Source organism: Benincasa hispida, chromosome 2 (genome assembly GCF_027475165.1).
Source record: "Benincasa hispida cultivar pf3 chromosome 2, pf3_genome.v1.1, whole genome shotgun sequence".
In the NCBI taxonomy this organism is placed as follows: Eukaryota; Viridiplantae; Streptophyta; class Magnoliopsida; order Cucurbitales; family Cucurbitaceae; genus Benincasa; species Benincasa hispida.
Window position 1 is genome coordinate 58,357,523 of NC_143479.1, and position 18,381 is coordinate 58,375,903.

The 18,381-nt window shown below is 31.0% G+C and overlaps 1 protein-coding gene across 2 annotated transcripts; it reads right to left on the reverse strand.

Annotated features, from left to right (window-relative positions):
* Window positions 1-2,372: 2,372 nt before the first annotated feature.
* Window positions 2,373-6,055, reverse strand: LOC120070891 (putative transcription factor bHLH041). Of its 2 annotated transcripts, XM_039022788.2 has the most exons (8): window positions 5,604-6,055; window positions 5,371-5,502; window positions 5,081-5,186; window positions 4,961-4,975; window positions 4,795-4,857; window positions 4,014-4,712; window positions 3,417-3,806; window positions 2,373-2,732 (listed from the first exon to the last, which is right to left on the reverse strand). In XM_039022788.2, the coding sequence occupies exons 1-8, from the start codon at window positions 5,717-5,719 to the stop codon at window positions 2,664-2,666; spliced, it is 1,590 nt and encodes a 529-aa protein (XP_038878716.1). In that variant the 5' UTR covers window positions 5,720-6,055; the 3' UTR covers window positions 2,373-2,663. The 2 variants fall into 2 exon arrangements, with proteins under 2 accessions (XP_038878716.1, XP_090166799.1); XM_090310673.1 differs by having other exon boundaries at window positions 4,961-5,186.
* Window positions 6,056-18,381: the final 12,326 nt, after the last annotated feature.

An 18,381-nucleotide genomic window follows, 5' to 3' on the forward strand; every position in this document is an offset into this window, starting at 1 on the left:
TAACGAAAAAATAAGGTTAAAAGTGTAAATCTTGAAACTTAGGGATCAAATTGAAACAAAACTCAAATCTTAAGAATAAAATGAAGCTATAGTAGGGGATTAATAACTCAATCAAATAAAAAAAAAATACAATTATCTTCAAGAAAAAAGAAAAAAGTTGTTATGTTTAATATCTTAAGTTTCATCGGTACCTGTCTTAATTCTTTCCTTTATTCAAATGGTTTTTAGTTGCCAAACAGCCCGGGGCCCATACTTTTTTGAATCCAATAATAGATGTTTATGCTGATAATACCTCTTTTTTCTATTAGCTTTTGTGTGGTAAGCTGCCTTAAGATTTTGAATATTGTTCGAGACAAACTCATGATTTACTAGGGGAAAAAATCTAATTAGTTAAAAGATAAGATAAGTTGTACATACAGTTTGAAACCTTTTGAGTTCTTTATTCAATATATCAATTACAACATAAAAAAATGAATGTAAAAATTAATAAGGAGTACTTTAGAATTCATAAGGGATTTGCTTGTCTTTGTATAGTTCCATTCAATCTCTTAGGTTCCAATTTCACCTCGACGATTATATCACGATGTCCTTAAAACCTATATACAATGGATAGACTTCTTTAACATGACATATTTGTTTATTTATTTTGAAACATAATGACTAAATTGAACATAAGCTAAAATTTAAGGATTACATGGACAACATTTTAGAACTTAAAGACCAAATAAAAATTAGATCCCAAACCGATCTATATATATTTTTTCTTTATTAAAATTACAACGACGAAAATAGAATGAAATAAGAAATGATATTTTCACTTTAAAAAGTATGGGTTATTAATGTTGTCCATAGATTTGTGGAAAGACCTTTGTTAAAAGGTACGGTCTTGCATTGGTTGGTGGATCTTGAAAGAGGAATATTGACGATGATATATACTTATTAGTCTTCCTCAAAAGTTGACAGTCAATTTGGGCGACGGCTTCTTTTACAAACTCAACTGTCTTGTACATTCCACATTCTTTAGAAAAAGGGGAGGGAAAAAAAAAAAAAAAAACAACGTAGCTTTCTAAAGACTTAAATGCCCTAAGAACTACGAACACTTCAATTTAGCGCATCGGATACCTAGATAATTTGGGACGTATCGGATATTTGTAAGTACAATAACATATAGAAAAAAAATACCTTTGTAGTCTCTAATTTTGGGTCTAATTTTTATTTGATCCTTACGATTTAAAATGTTATATTTTTAGTTCGTAAGTTTTGAGTTTGGATTTAATTTAGTTATTGATTTCAAAGTGTTACAATTTCACCTTGAGATTTGAGGGTTTTCCCCCTTTCTTTCTTCCAATTTCGTCCTTAGATTTTAAGATTTTGCACTTTAATATCGATTTTTCATAAATACTCACTTTCTGTTTTTAGTTGGTAATATTTATTAGTTAATTTAAAATAATTATAAATAATTAAGTTTTACTATTTTTCATCACCAAGTTAATTTATAGACACTAACTCAAAAGATTGATAATGAATATTTAGTGAAAAAATTAAGGTTAAAGGTGTAAATTTTAAAATCTAGAGACCAAATTGAAACAAAACTTAAATCTTAAAGGTAAACTTGTAACATTTTGAAATTTGGGGATTAAATTGATACTAAAATAAAAACTTTAGGACTAAAAGCCCAACATTTTGAAACTTAGGGATCGATGAAAACTAGACTCAAAACTAGGGATCAAATTTTTTTTTTCTTTCTAAAAAATACATGTTAGATACTAATTGTACAAAATCAATAAAGGTCTAACATTTGTTAAACATGTATTGCACACGGTAAAGCTAAACAAACACATTATACTATAAGATAAAAAGTACTAAATTTTGATAATAGAATACATTAAATTCATTCTTTTAACATATAAATACACAAATTTATTGACTTTAAATTTTCTTTATGTTATAATAATGATCTATATTTTTAAAAAAAAATCTATTCTAATAAATCCGTCCTTGTCATATATATTTTATATATTTTTTTAAATGACGTGTAATCGTATTAATATCGTATCGTCTCTATGTCTTATATCTTTATCTACACGTCTTAATAAAAACGTAATTCATTAATCTACATTATTGATTAAAAAAGTCAAAACGTATGCTTAAATATTAGAAAGCTTTCAAACATGCAAAGAATGTAGATGGATAAATGACTATTTGATAAAAACTCTTGATTGTCTTTTTGTTTGAGAAAAGAAAGGATTGTTTGGGATGCAAACATAAAAGTACATTAGTAAGATTTTGAGAAAATTCAAGGATGTTTTGTTTTTGTTTTATTGTTTTTTTTTATAGGAGTGAAAAACAAAATATTAATATCATTGGGAAGATACTACAAAAGAATTTATTCATTTAAATGGTAATAATAATAATAATAATAATTGATATTGAGAACAAAACTTGCCACCCTACCCTAACTCTAAGTAAGGAGACAAAAAATAAAAAGTATATAGAAACAAAAAGAACAATATATTATATAACCACTCATGACAAATAATCTATATCTCAATAAAATAATAATAATAAGAAAAAAAAATAGTGGTGGAGATCAAATGAGCAGTTGACCCAATATTTTCTGCTTTTTGGAACATCCAGGTGGCAGATGGTGATTGGTCCAGTTGTCATCTAGCCAGGTTAGATACAACCCTTTCCATTGCTTCTTGGAAGGCAGACTTGTCCCATTCATTCTCCTAATTCAATAAGGAAAAAAAGAAAAAGTAAGAGAAAAAATTTTGAGCCAAAGTTTTGTTTTTCTTTTCATTTTTTTCTTTTTCTACTTTCATTTCTCTACCTGCTCTTTTATACCCAATTTCCTTCCTATTTCCTGATGAACATTTGATCTTTCAAAATGATTACAAAAGCTAATTTCACTTTCCTACTCACTTTCTTGTGAAATCAGCTGCCACCACAAATTATTGATTGAGTTTCTTAATTGATCCGGACCTATTTAGAAAGACTTTCTTAACACGGTTTTAAACGTTCAGAGGGTGTTTGACCCATTGACTTCATAACTCGATGTTAAATAACTCAATTCTACAAAAACTTCAACGATATTCTCTGTTGTCTATTTTAGTTTGCACATTTATTGAGAAACTCTATATTTCCTTCCTTCTTCCTCCCTCTTATGTTTCTTTAACTCTAGACTAAACAACATTACACCCCGAATAGAGATTTCTTAACTCTAGCGTATTAACTTTAAACTTAATAACTCAGTTCAACGCCCCAATTTTTTTCATTCAAAACAAAGTCTGCCTTTTGATGCAGGAGTTTGGAGTATTATGATTGTACTGATATTCTGTTCACTTGGGGTTTCATCATTTTTTTTTTTTCATATTTTAGTTGCAGAAACTAAGCATTAATTAATTTCTAATTACCTCAATGATTAGTCTCAAAGTTAGGTGGTTAATAGAACTTGAAGAAGGTGTTAACTGGGTGTTGCCTTCCATGGATACAACTCTCACATTGTTAAGCTGCTTCAAGAACTCAAGAACTCCAATGATTATGTTTATCAATGGAGATTCTCCTCTAGTTGCTATATGCAAATCTATAATTTGGCCTTCTGATGTGGATTCTTGAACTTGTGAAATTCCAACTCTGAATCTTTCTTCTTGGGGAAAAAAATTTGCTTCTTTTTTTCCTTCTTCTTTAGCACTTTGCAAAAGTTGTGCTTCCAATTGTTGGTTCCTTCTACTAAGCTCAGCCACTTGAGCTTTCAAAGAACTCACATACTCCCTTGTAGTTGTTAGCACTGATCCTTTGTCTTTCTGCATTAATCAAATGTTGTAAGGACTTGTTAGGATGAGATGGATTGTTCAGTGAAATTCGTCGAAGTATACGTAAACTGGCATAGATACTCGTGGATATAAAAAAAAGAATGTAAGGATTTGTTTGGAATGTCGACTTTCTAATGTCATAAAAATACTTTTTCTATCATCTAAAAAGTCATTTCAAACAGGGTCAAAAGATCATACCTTGGTTCCGGGAGGTAGTAGAGATTTCAATGCTTGAAAACTGTCATTGAGCTTCTCCCTCCGCCGTCGCTCTGATATCACATGGTGTAGTTGCGAGCTCGTCGGTCGACTCGTTGTTGGCATGCGTTCTCGAAGCCTCATGAGATTCAAGTTTCTCATGAAAGCAAATGATCTCTTGAGCAAGCTTTGCCTAGTGCTCGACTTTCGATTCAACCGCGTCGTCATCGGGGTTGAAACTCTAGCATATTTCTTGAAAGCACTGGCTTTTACATTCAAATGGTAGCTTGGAAGAAGCTTTTCAAGAGGCTGATGAACAGAAGAGGAAGATGAACAGGCTGGTGAAGAAAGAACTGCAAGAATTGTTCTTGTCATGGCCTCATCTAAGGCTTCTGGTGAGGGGAATTGAAGGTTTCTTGCTTGAGCAAAAATGGAGTCCATGGAGGAAGGTTGGAGCTGGCTTTGACGAATGGAAATGTCAGCCGTTGTGAAGGGTGATTCTGCAGGGCTGTCCATTGAGAGTGATCTCAAGGAAGAAGATGAAGATGAAAGTGGGTTCGGGATCGGGATCGGGCTTGGACTCGGACTCGGACTCGGGATCAGTTTTAGCTTTGTGGATGGCTGAGGAAGCTCCATTATTGAAACCTTGGGAGCAACAACATCACCAGGTACCAAATTGCTTATTATCATCTGAATGTCAACCTGAAATCCTTCAAATACTATTCAATTAATCAAACTTTGGAACTTTTTGAATATATATGGTAAAAAGTTTGTGATTTTTTACCAGAGAAACATTAGAGAAACCAAGCTCAATTTCACCATTGATGCTCCCCAAGAAGATTGAAGTCTGTAATATAATGAAAGCCAACACAAAACCAAAAAAGTTTAACTTCAACTGAAAAGACTTTAAAAGTAATCAATCCAAAGCATTCCCATATAATGTAACCAACCTGAATCCCTGCTGCCTGAAGAAACAAAACCAGAAAAGAAAAAGAATAAATATACAACACTGTTTGAATTTGAAGTGAAAACAAATATGAAATCTCTTGAAAATAGTTAATGAAACTTACAAGATAAAACTGTCTTTGTACATCAGAAGAAGCATAAGTTTGAAGCTGGGAATTCTCCAACTTCAGACAAGGATCATTGTGTTTGTGGGCAAGTCCTGGAACAAGCCTACAAATATATAATAATAACACAAAAAAACAAAACCACTTATATAACAAATAAAAGTGAGGACGACACCTTCCGTTCGATAATCATTTGGTTTTTAGTATTTCAAACTCTAGTGTTTATAACCGAACGGTTATCAAAACGGAAATACTAACATTTTTTTTTTATATATAGTATTAATAATTACCCATCATCAACACTGAATTCTAATTGCTTATATTCCTCAAAAAGCAACCGAGCTAAACTTCCAGCAGCAGCAGAAGAAGAACATGGCTGTTCTTCAATTTCCTTCAAGAACCCATCAGAAAATCTCAAGCAACTGCAATATAAGTCCAAAACATCAGCAAAAAGAAACCCAAAAAATAGAAAAAAAGCAAGAAAATAAGAAAAGAGAAAGAAGAGAGAGAGAGAGAGAGAGACTTGAATGGTTGAGGAAAATAAGACCAGAGGCAAATGTAAGTGCAGCCAAAAGATTGCATTACATCTTGAAGAAAGGAATGAAGATGGGGTTGATGGAGTTGGAAGGCAATATCCATAAAAGGGTATTTTGTGGGGGAAAAAACAGATCAAAAGATTATTGCATAAAACCCCATTTGATGATCTTCTTCATACATTTTTCAAATGCAAAAGATAGGATTACTATGATGAAAGTTTCTGGAAGTATTGATGTGAAAAAGGAGGTAGAATGTTAGAAGCTTTGGTGGCCATATATGTAAGTGGGAAGCTAGAATTAGTTTTATATGAAAATTTTGAAACAGAGCAAAACAGAGACCCTACAAATTAAATTGAAGAAATGGGTTTTGGTTTTTGAAGGAAGGAGTTGATTGAAAAGTAGAAAAGATTGAGAGAGAAATGGAAATAGTGACTTTTTCAAGAATGGAATGCCAAAGAGAGAATATATGAGAGGGAGGGAGAGAGAGAGATTATTTCAAGCTTGGAAAAGTAGTGGGTCAAAGTCCACCTTTTGAAGAGTTTTTGGAAAAAAAAAAAAAAGTTTTGTCCTTTTCATTATTTTTTTTTAACTGAAATTCTGGATCTAATTCCCATTTAGTCTCTCGATTGTAAAAGATTATATTTTAAGCTTTTAAATTTTGGGTTTGATTTCAATTGAGTTTCTGGATTTTAAAATGTTACGATTTTACTCTTGAGTTTTGTTTCAATTTGATCCATGGATTTCAAGATTTATAATTTTAATCTAGATTTTTTTTTTTCATTAAGTACTCACGTTCAATCTTTAGTGTTAATGTACATTAATTTATCTAGAATAATTGGATTATAATTATTAAGTTTCACTATTTTTTCATCACTATGAAAACTAATTTTAAAATAATTAATAGACATTTACGTCAAAAACTAAAATGAGTATTTTTGTAAAAAAAAAAGTTGAGGTTAAAAGTGTAAATCTTGAAAACATATGAATTAAATTGAAGCAAAACTCAAATCTCGAGTAAAATTGTAACATTTTGAAATTTAGAGAGTAAATTGAAATCAAACTCAACATTTAAAGACTAAAAGTATAACATTTTGAAACATGCATATCAAACGTAAATTACAAAAAAGGCATCAATTTATACTCTTATCAAGAGTTGTATCACTTAAAACTTTGATCGTATGTAAGTGTATCTATTTATAAACTTCTTTTCATTGTTAAACAAATGTACAACTTCTTTTCAATTTCATTTGAAAAATATTGTATGAGACTTGTAATTATATCAAACAAACTCCAAAATTATTGTGAGTTAATCAATTTAGATATCATATTATGATTATCTTTGAAAATATTTCAATATGCATTGATTTTTACATATTTGTAGACTTCTTCAAATGTCAGATTAATAAAATAGATGATTAGAATGGATGCATGAACAATTTTCATAGAAAATCAAAATTATAAGTTTCACACAACGTTTATTCAAATAGAATGTAATTGAGGATATAGATTGATGCCCATGCATATAAGTTTTGAATTTAAATCGATACAATTATTACTTTATGGTTTGAATTAATATAACTCGAAAGTTTAGAACATAAATGGATACTTTTCTTCTCTCTCTTTTTTTTAAAAAATAAATGACAAGTATAACCTCTAAAGTTTAAATTTGTATTTATTTATTTTTTGAATTTAAAAAGTATCTAGAAAAATTTTGAATTTTGAATTTTGTATCTAATAAGTTCATAAAATTTAAAAATATTCAGTAGGTCTCTCAACTCTATTCATTTTCTATCTAGTGTGAAATTTATATTTAATAGGCTAATGACTTATTAGACCAAAAGAATTGAAAGTTTTTAAAAACCAATTTGATATATTTTAAAGTTCAAAGACCCACCTACTGTATATTTTTTTTTAAAGACACAAATTTTATGGACTATCTTGTAATTATTTTTTTTAATAATTATTTTATTTTGGTCCCTAGAATTCTGTTAATTTGTTTATGTAGCATGTATTTAAAAGAGTAATGTAAATACTAAAGTAAGTATTCTGGTAGATGTATATTATGTGAAAAAATAACGATAATAAATATCGATGTACTATTTTTCAAAATTTGGAAACTAAAATAAATATTTCTTTTCAAAAATTTTATACTAAAATAAAGCTTCACCAAAATAGAACTCAAACGGTCAAAGCTAATTTCATTTAATTTTGTTCCTAGCTCATGTTTGACCAATTTATAAGGGAACATTGTTTTCTATATATATATATATATTGTAATTTTACTAAATCATTTTACTACCAATTTATAAATTCTCTCTCTATTAATATGAGTGTAAGAAACAAATGCTGCCCCGAAATTTTATTAATATTTATACTATATTAAAAAGTGAGGATGTTAGTAAAACATTTTTGGAAAAAAAAAATATCCATTCTCAATTTTACTTATTTACATAAATGCCATTAACAATTCATTATAAATGATATACGAATTTATAAATCCTTACTTAGAAACTTAAATTTGGAAGGTAAAAAGTCTTTCAAACTTAATTTTTCCATTTAATTATAATTAATAATAGAATTTAAAAAGTTTTGGCTCCGATAACCATTTCGTTTTTGTTTTTGTATTTGAAAATTAAGCCTATTTTCATCTTACAATGATTTACATTTTTCTTAAATACAATGATTGAATTTTTAGTTAAACTTTAAAAACAAAAACAACTTTTTGAAAACAACTTTTTTTAGTTTTCAAAATTGGAATTAGTTTTTTTAAATCATTAGTAAAATGTAGATAATAAAGGGAAAATGCTGAAGTAAAAGTAATATCTATAGGTTTAATTTTCGAAAACAAAAATTAAAAACAAAATGATTACCAAACGAGACTTTTATACCTACTACAAAAGATGTCTTTCCACTATTTTTATCATTAACACGGGAACTAGTGCGTTACCATTTACCACTTTCTCATGTTTTCCTTTGTTATGTTGTTATTACTTTTTTAACTTTATCTTTCAAATATTTTCTATAATATGAACACATCTAATTTCATTAATGCTAAATTAATTATAAGAGGTGGAAATTTCACTATAGACTATATAAATTAAAAATATGACAATTTTTTTTCTGTATAATAAGAGTAGAGCAATTCAAACTATAGACCTCTTATTTATTGATTCATCTATATGTCAGTTGAGTTATATTCGCTTTGGAACAACAATTTTATTTGATCATACTATCTCTTTTATTCTTAAATGATTATTCGATCAATAAATTTTTCATATGATTTACATTAGTTAAAATATAACAACCACAATACGTTACGCAAAGATTTAAAAATTAATTGTATTGTCAACATGCTTAAAAAAATTACATGGTTCAAATTATGGTCTCTACGGTTCGTTTCTCCTCGGTGGTTTGCGAGTTTTGTGTTTATGTGTTGGTTTTATTCTGGTCTTATCTTATTGGCTTTGTTTTGGTTTTGTTGCCCTCTTGTGCTTTGGTGCTTTGGTGTCATGATCTTGGGCTGTGGGATCCCCTTGTTGTTGTATAATAATATCACCTATTCTAAAAAAAAAAAATTACATGGTGTAATATATCTCAATAATCCAAATAATAATGTTAATCCAATAAAATAATAGTCTTTAAGAAATACATTCTTGACAGGGCTCCTTTGCATATATAGCAAAATCATGTTAAGATACTTCAAAATAGCAAATCTTACCTCCAACCCATTGAAAGTGTTAAAAAAATCCATTAAAGGCACAAAGAAAGGTAGAAGCCAATTTTAGTGATAGACAATGATTAGACTCTGATATATTTTGATACACTCAGATAGATGTATATTCAAATTTATCACTTTTTTTGTTCTTTGTTATTTCAACTCTCTCAACTGCTATCATATACTTCAAATAAAAAAATAAAAGTCTATCAACAATAGAAGTGATAGAATAAATAAGTTTATTAGTGATAGACTATTATCGCTCTTTATCACTGATAATGTCAGTGATAGATTTTCTGATTTTATTCTATCATTGATGGACAGTGATAGATGTTGAAAAATTTAAAAATATATACATAAACCATTGCACAATAAGTTAGAAATTAAAATAAAATAATAAAACATAAAAATGCATAGATTATCACTAGTTTATTCATTTATATATATATATATATATATATATATATTCTGTTATTTCAAGTATCTTAACTATTATCATTTAATACTTCACGTAACAATTAAAAGTATAGTCAATGATAAAAATGGTAGAATAAAGAATTCTAATTTATAAGTGACAGAATTTTATTACCTTAAAATTAAAAATATGCAAAAGGCATTGCACGTTAAGTTGAAAATTATTTAAGAGGAATCACAATATAATTGTAAATAAAATGAACTACAAAATATATATATTTAACAAAGAAATAACACACATTTATTTAAACCATAAATTTGCCTATGCACATAGATATATATGTAACCTATAATTTGATTTTTTTTAAATAGAAAAACTTATAATTTTATAGAATTAATGCATGCAAAGTCATACAACATTTATTCCATCGTTAAAAAAAGAAAAGAAAAGAAAAATAGTAGTCTTTATTTAAAAAAAAACAAAAAAAAAAGGGCCAACAGGGTGAAAGTAAATGAGTGGATTATTTCACTTTTTGAAAAAAAAATTTAAATCTTTTAATAAATTACTTAAATGGCTTAAAATGTCGATATTGACCAAGATATTAAAGTCTCAATTTTATGAAAATGTTGATTTTGAAGGATCCCTGTGAAGTGTCCGCAACGGAAGCGGATCGTCCCAATTTAAAAAAATTTACAGAACACAATTTTACACATAAACAAAAGAGATCATGAATTTAATTAACAAAACATACAACATACTTAAGAAACTAAGAAGAGAAAAAGGGAATAGGGGACATACCCTTGTAGAACTTAATCTTCACGTTTCCTCTGAAAAACACGAACACCAAAAAGGCACTACCACAAAAGCAATCTCGATATTCTCAGGATGAGAATCCAGGAGAAGTGAACTCTGACCATTTTGGTGATGGAAGGGATTGAGAGAGGAGAAGAAAAGAAAAGCAAGGGAAAGTCTGAGATATTGGAACACCAAAAAAAGGTTTCTTTTTGTTTCTTTTATTCACCACACAGAGAAGAAAAAAGTGTAACCAACACCTACACGATCTAGAGAGAAAGAGGGGAGAGGGAGTTACAACTCTCTCCCAAATAATATTAATTCAAAAATAAATAAATAAATAAAATTTATTTATTTAATAAAGTATTTAATATATATTCATATGATACTACCTTATCATATAATATATATTAAAATCATATGAATATATATTAAACTATATGTTATATCAAATGTAACATATCTTTCTCTCACCAATGTCTTTTAATATAAATCACATTTATATTAATTTTAACCATATGAATCCATTTCATATAATTAATATTTGAATCATATTCAAATATTTATTTTCTTTTATAAATATTTAATATTATAATGTATAAAATATATTATAGTAATTATTATCATATATAATTAAATTAAATTAGTTATATCACATATAATTAATTCCCTCAATTAATTTGAACAATTCAAATTAATCTAAAAACAGATTCTCATTTAATCCCGTTGAGCTATCGAGGGAACCTCATGGACCTGTAGCTTGAAACTCCAACAGTACGTGAATAATTAATTAAATTCTTTAATTTAAATTATTCACCATCCGTTAACTGACGGGCACTACACTAAAGACCGTCAACTGCACTTTTCGCACTACAAATAGATTTTTATGTCTATTGGATATAACCAATCAACAGTACGATAACTCTTCACAAATTGCTCGTAAGTACATAGTTACATCTAACTCCTTAAGTACCACAAGTACCACTGATCCCTCTAATGAATAATAAATCGTAGTCCAACTATGACAAAACCCTTATAGGGTCAGGAGAGGGTGTGGCGCCACATTGTTTAAGCCCTAGAATTAGTCCTTAAGGGAGCAATTTATCTACTTATCCCGATGTTGGGGAATGAGTGAATTCCTTCTTATGTAACTGTGTTCCCAGCTCCCCAATCAGACGAATTCCCAAAATGGTAGGCTTGTTGAGTTGGCGATCTGGACACTCTCACCCATAAAAATCAAAGGAACTCTTTCATAGGCAGGAGTTCTTGACTCACTCAGGATTCAGGTCATGTTACCTATGACCATCCTGGTAAAATGTAAGTCTCTATTATGAACGTCGTTAAATAATGAGACTAAATATTTCGTAGTTCGGTCTTATACAAACTTCTTTTTATAGAATATCCCCGTTCACATGTTTCCACATGAATGATCAAGATCAGAACATTTGTAGCACTTTACAACAATTTAACATCTACAAAACGGGTCATACTCGTAGTGCCACCAAGATAAGGTATCTAATATTATCCATCTACTACAGACCATTTAGATTATCACTTAAATATAATCCAACCGTATGTCTTTACATACATATTTAAGCTACAAGATAACCTTGGATGTTAGTTTATTGGTATGTGGTTAATGCAACTAATTTTGAAATAAACCATCAAATATTTTATTACATAAATAAAATATTTGTACGTTATAATTACAAACTATAAGACCCTACGAGATTTAGGGCATTAACTCCAAAAATTTCTCATTTGACCTAAAGCTAGTGGGGTGTACAGTGGAAAAGTCAAACTGTAATACAAAGTACACAAAGCAATAAACTAGGACACAAACCACCCAGTACAAAATCTCCCACTTGCCCTAGTCTAAACATGGCCTGTTCCATAGACCCATACTCTTAGGTGACCCTCAAACACCTTAGTCGTAAGGGCCTTTGTAAACGAATCAACAACATTGTGCTCCAAAGCTATATGCGTGATGATCACTTCCCTTCGAGGCACAATCTTTCAGATGAGATGATATTTTCACTCTATGTGTTTCCCACGCTTGTGACTCCCAGGCTCTCGGGAATTAGCCACAACACCACTATTATCACAATAAACTGTGATGGGCTTTGACATATCTGGGACGACTTCTAGATCCGTCAAGAATTTCCTGAGCCAAACAGCTTCCTTAGTAGCTTCACAAGTCGCTACATACTCAACCTTCATAGTGGAGTCAACAATGCACCCTTACTTAGTACTCATCCGTTAAGAGTGAACACTGATTCTGAAATGGATTTCCTAGAATTCTTATCAGTCTGAAAATCAGAGTTCGTGTATCCAGTAAGGATCAGATCCTTAGAACCATACACGAGCATGTAGTCCCTCGTTCTCTATAAATACTTGAAGATATTTTTAACGGTGGTCTAGTGATCAAATCCTGGATTAGACTGATATCTACTGACTATCCCTATTGCATAGTAGATGTCAGGTCTCATACATAACATCATATACATCAGGCTACCAACAACCGATGCATAGGGGATTTGTCTCATTTCCTCAACCTCTTGAGGTGTCTTAGGATACTGCTTCTTAGACAATATTACTTCATACCTAAAAGATAGTAAGCCTCTCTTAGAGTTTTGCATTGAATATTTGACAAGCATCTTGTCAATGTACAATGCTTAAGACAGAGCTTGCGTTTTGTTCTTTTGATCTCTAAAGATCTCAATTCCCAGAACAAACTGAGCCTCTCCCAAATCTTTCATTTGGAATTAGGTCGCTAGCCAGTTCTTAACTTCAGTTGGTAAACCTACATCATTCCCTATAAGTAGGATATCATCTACATATAACACAAAGAAAGCTACTGAACTGTTAATGATCCTCTTGTAAACACAAGGCTCATCAACATTTTGATCAAAGCCATAAGATTTGATTGCAGTATTAAACCTTATATTCCAAGATCGAGAAACTTGCTCCAGTCCATAAATGGACCGATTAAGCCTGCAAACCCTTTGCTTTTGACCTTGGATTATGAATCCTTCGGGTTGTTCTATATAAATAGTCTCATCAAGATTGCCATTCAGAAAGGCAGTCTTGATGTCTATTTGCCAAATCTCATAGTCATAATATGAGGCAATGGACAGAAAGATCCGGATAGACTTAAGCATGGCAACAGGTGAGCAAGTCTCCTCATAATCAACGCCCTCAACTTAGGTATAACCCTTTGCCACCAGTCTAGCCTTGAAGGTTTGTACCTCACCATCAACACCCCATTTTTTCTTGTAGATCCATTTGCAACCTATAGGTTTTACCCCCATCAGGTTGATCTACAAAATCCCATACTGAATTAAAGTACATTGACTCTATTTCGAGATCCATAGCTTTGATCTATTCATCTTTGTCAACATCCTTCATTGCCTTCTTGTAAGACAATGGATCCTCAACATCTCCGTCAGCTACCATAGCTAGGTTTTCAGTTAAACTCATGTAACGGACAAGTGGGTTTGCAACCCTCCCACCGCGTCGAGATTTCCTCAACACTTGAGGTGGATTTGACCTACTAGATGATCCAACTTCAACAACTCTTGTTGAGATGTTGGGTTCTTCAATAACTCTTGTTGAAGGTTCAGTAGTTTTTTTGGAAAGTTCATTCAACACAATTTTACTGTGGGGCTTATGCTCCCTTATATGGCATTCTTCAAGAAAAGTAGCATTTTTCAATACAAACACTTTGTTTTCTTTTGGGTCAAAGAAGTAACCACCTCTCGTTCCTTTGAGGTAACCTACAAATAGGCACCATTATGAATGAGATTCTAGTTTCTTAGGATTTGTCTCAAGCTCATGTGCTGGGCAACCCCAGATTATGAAATAATGTAAACTAGCTTTACGACTTCCATAACTCCAAAGGTGTTCTGATAACACTATTGGATGGAACATAGTTCAAAATGTACGTCGCAATCTTCGCTGCATAACCCCAAAACGAGCAGGTTAGCAAGCGTAACTTATTATAGACCGAACCATGTCCAACAGGATTCAATTTCTCTTTTCTAATACACTATTTTACTGAGGTACCCGGTGCTCAAAGTTGGGATATAATTTCATGTTTTATCAAATAGTTTTGGAATGTTAGATCCATAAACTCTCCACCCCGATCAGATCCAAATGTCTTTATCGTTTTACTTAATGCATTTTCAACTTTAGCCTTGAATTCTTTGAACTTTTCAAAAGATTCAGACTTATATTGCATCAAACGTACCTATATCTTGAATAATCATCAGTAAAGGTGATGAAATATTCGTAACCTCCCCTAGCTTTTACATTCATCGGACCACAGAGGTTTGAATATACTAGCTCTAAAGGTTCTTTAACCCTGTGACCTTTTCTAGTAAATGGTCTCTTAGTCATTTTGCCTTCAAGTCATGACTCACACATAGGTAAAGAATTTTCTTCTAACTCGTTCATAAGTCCATTCTTTATCAATCTCTCAATCCTATTGAGATTAATGTGTCCTAACCTCAGGTGCCAAAGTTGAGCATTTTCTTTGGAGAAATTTTAAGCCTTTTATGTTTAGTTACTGTAGTTTTAAACATTTCAATGTTATGGAGGGATTTAGTTGCTAAGGGCCTTAACACATATAAATTATTTTTCAGTTCAACTGAACAAATATTGATACCATTCTTTGAAATAAACACTTTATTTATAGATAAATTTATACAATATTTTTGTTCAAGTAAACACTTTACAGAAATTAAGTTTCTCTTCAAACCAGGAACTACATATACATTTTCTAGTAAAATGAATCTATTTTGTAAAGTCAACTAGAGACCTCCCACTACCACATCCGAAACGACGTGTCTAGTTCCAACCCACATCGTCATCTCACTAGCATCTAGTTGTCACCAGAAACTAATTCTCTGAAATGAAGAACAAACGTGGTTAGTAGCGCCAGAATCTAAAATCCAGGCAGAATCATCATTCTCTACTAAACATGTTTCGAATACAAGAAAATCACATTTACCTTGCTTGGCCTTCTTCTTTTCTGCCAAGTATTTGGGACAGTTCATTTTTCAATGTCCCTCTTGGTTGCAATGGAAACAAATTCCCTTTGCAACTTTGGATTTTTTTTGAGCAGTTGTTGGTGGGTTAGCTTTCCCCTTTTCACCTTTCTTCTTCTTCCACTTTTTATTACCGGAGGAATAAGGTATAGACTTTATCCCAGAGGTTGAACCTCTGTGGAACTTCTTAGAGGATGAGCAACATTTGCTTCACCCTTATCTCCCTTGCTTTTCATTAAGGACTGGAAGGTCTTTAGCTCGTCGAGGAAGGTGGTTAGGTTGTAGTCAATCCTGTTCAAAATAACATTGCTTTGGAAATGAAGGAAACTTTCAAGTAAAGATTCCAAAATAATGCTAACCTGACTGGCTTCATCTATGACGGACCTTTTTATCTCTGCCACATTGAAGTGGACCATCATGTTGAGAACACGTTCTTGAACAGATTGCCCCTTCTTGCATACGGGCATGGAAGATATGTTTGAAAGCATCATGCCTGAGTTGTACGGACAGTTGTCTAAACATTCCCTTCAGGGACTCCATGATCTCACGACCTGTGAGCATGGGCTCATGTTCTTGGCCAAGATTTCAGAAAGACTTGCAAAGATATAAGCTCGAGCCTTTTTGTTTGGCCATGTCCAACGCTCGTATGCTTCTTCTCGAACATTTCAAACAGCATTTAGAGTTGAAATGGGATGACAGTCCTCCATTAGGACAAAAAGAAGGTCAACGATTATTAAAATTGTGTCGATCGTGTTTTCCCATGAAGCATATTTTTCGCTTGTTAATTTGTCAGTGGCGAGAAGATTTAAAGTAACGGTAGCCATTGAAATAAATTTGCTGAAACATACAAATTATTTATAATTAGTTTATTTGCATTAAACTACTAAGACAACCAATCAATTTTTAGCAAAATAGTCTAGTGTACCCTAGGTTAAATCTATTTTGCAATGATGTTTCAGTGAGGTAGGACAAAAGTCACCGTAGAGTGATAAAGTGCCCCTTCACTGAAATGAGACATTCTCAACTATTAGACAGAACAACACATTGTCATTGTAACTAACAGTCATCATTGTTTAGTCCAGAATTTGTTAACTTGCTTAACAATTCTTGTAAGTGTGACCCCTTTTTAGGTTCTAGAGTTCTGCCCAATGAGCCAACCGTAGGGAAAAAATCAATTGGGACATGAACCTAAAGCAACCCTATCAATTTCTGGAAATTGAATAAAGTGTAATGCAAAAATGTCATCCTTTATGGGGATACCCACGATGCCACGAGTCCATGCACGAAACTTTAGTTCAACCTAATGAGAGAGACCAAGGGATGTGTTGTCACACGTCTCACTTCCACTTACTATAAACAATCTCTCCATTCACCTTGATATTGATCTATTCAAATGCCATCCATAGGGGGACACCCATGGTGCCTCGAGACCGAGTATAGACCTCAAGGTGTGAATTTTAAGGAGAAACTTGAAGAGGATAAATTAAGTATCATATACCCAATTTTCCTCCCACTGAGTATTTTACCTAGGGTTAATTAACTTAGGAAAAATCGACTACTAATTTTTAACTAAGTGAATATTTAATTTGCCCAAAACCAACATTTATTTTTGGATAGTTAAACAATTTTGATCAAAATCTATTAAACTCTTTAATAAACTTTAAATCAATCTTGCATGCATGTAACAAAAATATCTAATTCACTTTTCCACGTAAGTTCCCAGATAGGGGTGTTACATTTCCGTCAACTTAAATACCCCAGCCTAGACAGAACTCGCCTTAGACAAAACGTCCCTTATAGATATATTTGTTAAATTGTCAATCTTTTATTAAGATCAATTTAATCCTATTAAACCGATTTAAAAGATTAAACTAAGATTTCTAATCTCATTAGAAACATGATCTTAGGTTTATGTGAATCATATTTTAAAACAATTTTAAAAGATGATTTTGACCTAAGATTTGCATGCAATTTTGAATTATTGATTTTAATTTCTAAATTAATTTAATTATAACGATTATAAAACTTGAAACAAAATAAAACCAATCAATTGCATGAAATGACATACTTAGTAAATTATAACAATTATAAATTACCTAAAGTAATATCATACTTCATACATTTCTATTTCATTACTAACTATATATAACAATTATATAATAGTGTAATGAAATAATTAATAACAATCATCCATACATACTCAAAACTATATATTATAACATTCATAATATAAATGATGCATGACAATATTATTAATGCATGCAAACATATAGTATAACACTTATATTATATGATGCATGAGCATGATATATTAATTAATCATGCAATTATATATATATTATAACACTTATAATATAAATGATGCATGAAATTAAATGCATAACCATGGGATTTTTTTACTATATGACATATAATAATAAAAATAATCATACATTATGACATATAATAATAAAAATAATCATACATCAAATGCTTAATTTAAAAAAAATTATTGGACTAGGATTGGACCTAAACAGCTAATTAAATTATATAACACTTATATTAATTTAATTAATCAAAGTAACTATCTATTACAAGATAAAAATCATCCGATTCAAAACAGATGAACCAGGCGTTGAACTGCTCGAATGGAACCACATACCAATGATCTCTCTGTAGCGATCTCGTAGGAAACACAGATAAATCTTGTAGCAAATGCTGGCAGATCTCGTAGGAAACAGTACATGATCTCATAGCGAAATCTAGCAGATACCATAGCAAACACTAGCAGATCTTGTAGCAAATGATGGCAGATC

What these genes read in the sequence shown, in the direction of transcription:
- LOC120070891 (XM_090310673.1), bottom strand. Translation starts at nt 5,719, where the DNA reads ATGGATATTGCCTTCCAACTCCATCAACCCCATCTTCATTCCTTTCTT. An exon ending in TTCAGGCAGCAGGGATTCAG is followed by an intron (nt 4,858 to 4,960) that starts GTTGGTTACATT and finishes ATTATATTACAG; the next exon opens with ACTTCAATCTTCTTGGGGAG. An exon ending in CTTTGAGACTAATCATTGAG is followed by an intron (nt 2,733 to 3,416) that starts GTAATTAGAAAT and finishes TTATTGAATTAG; the next exon opens with GAGAATGAATGGGACAAGTC.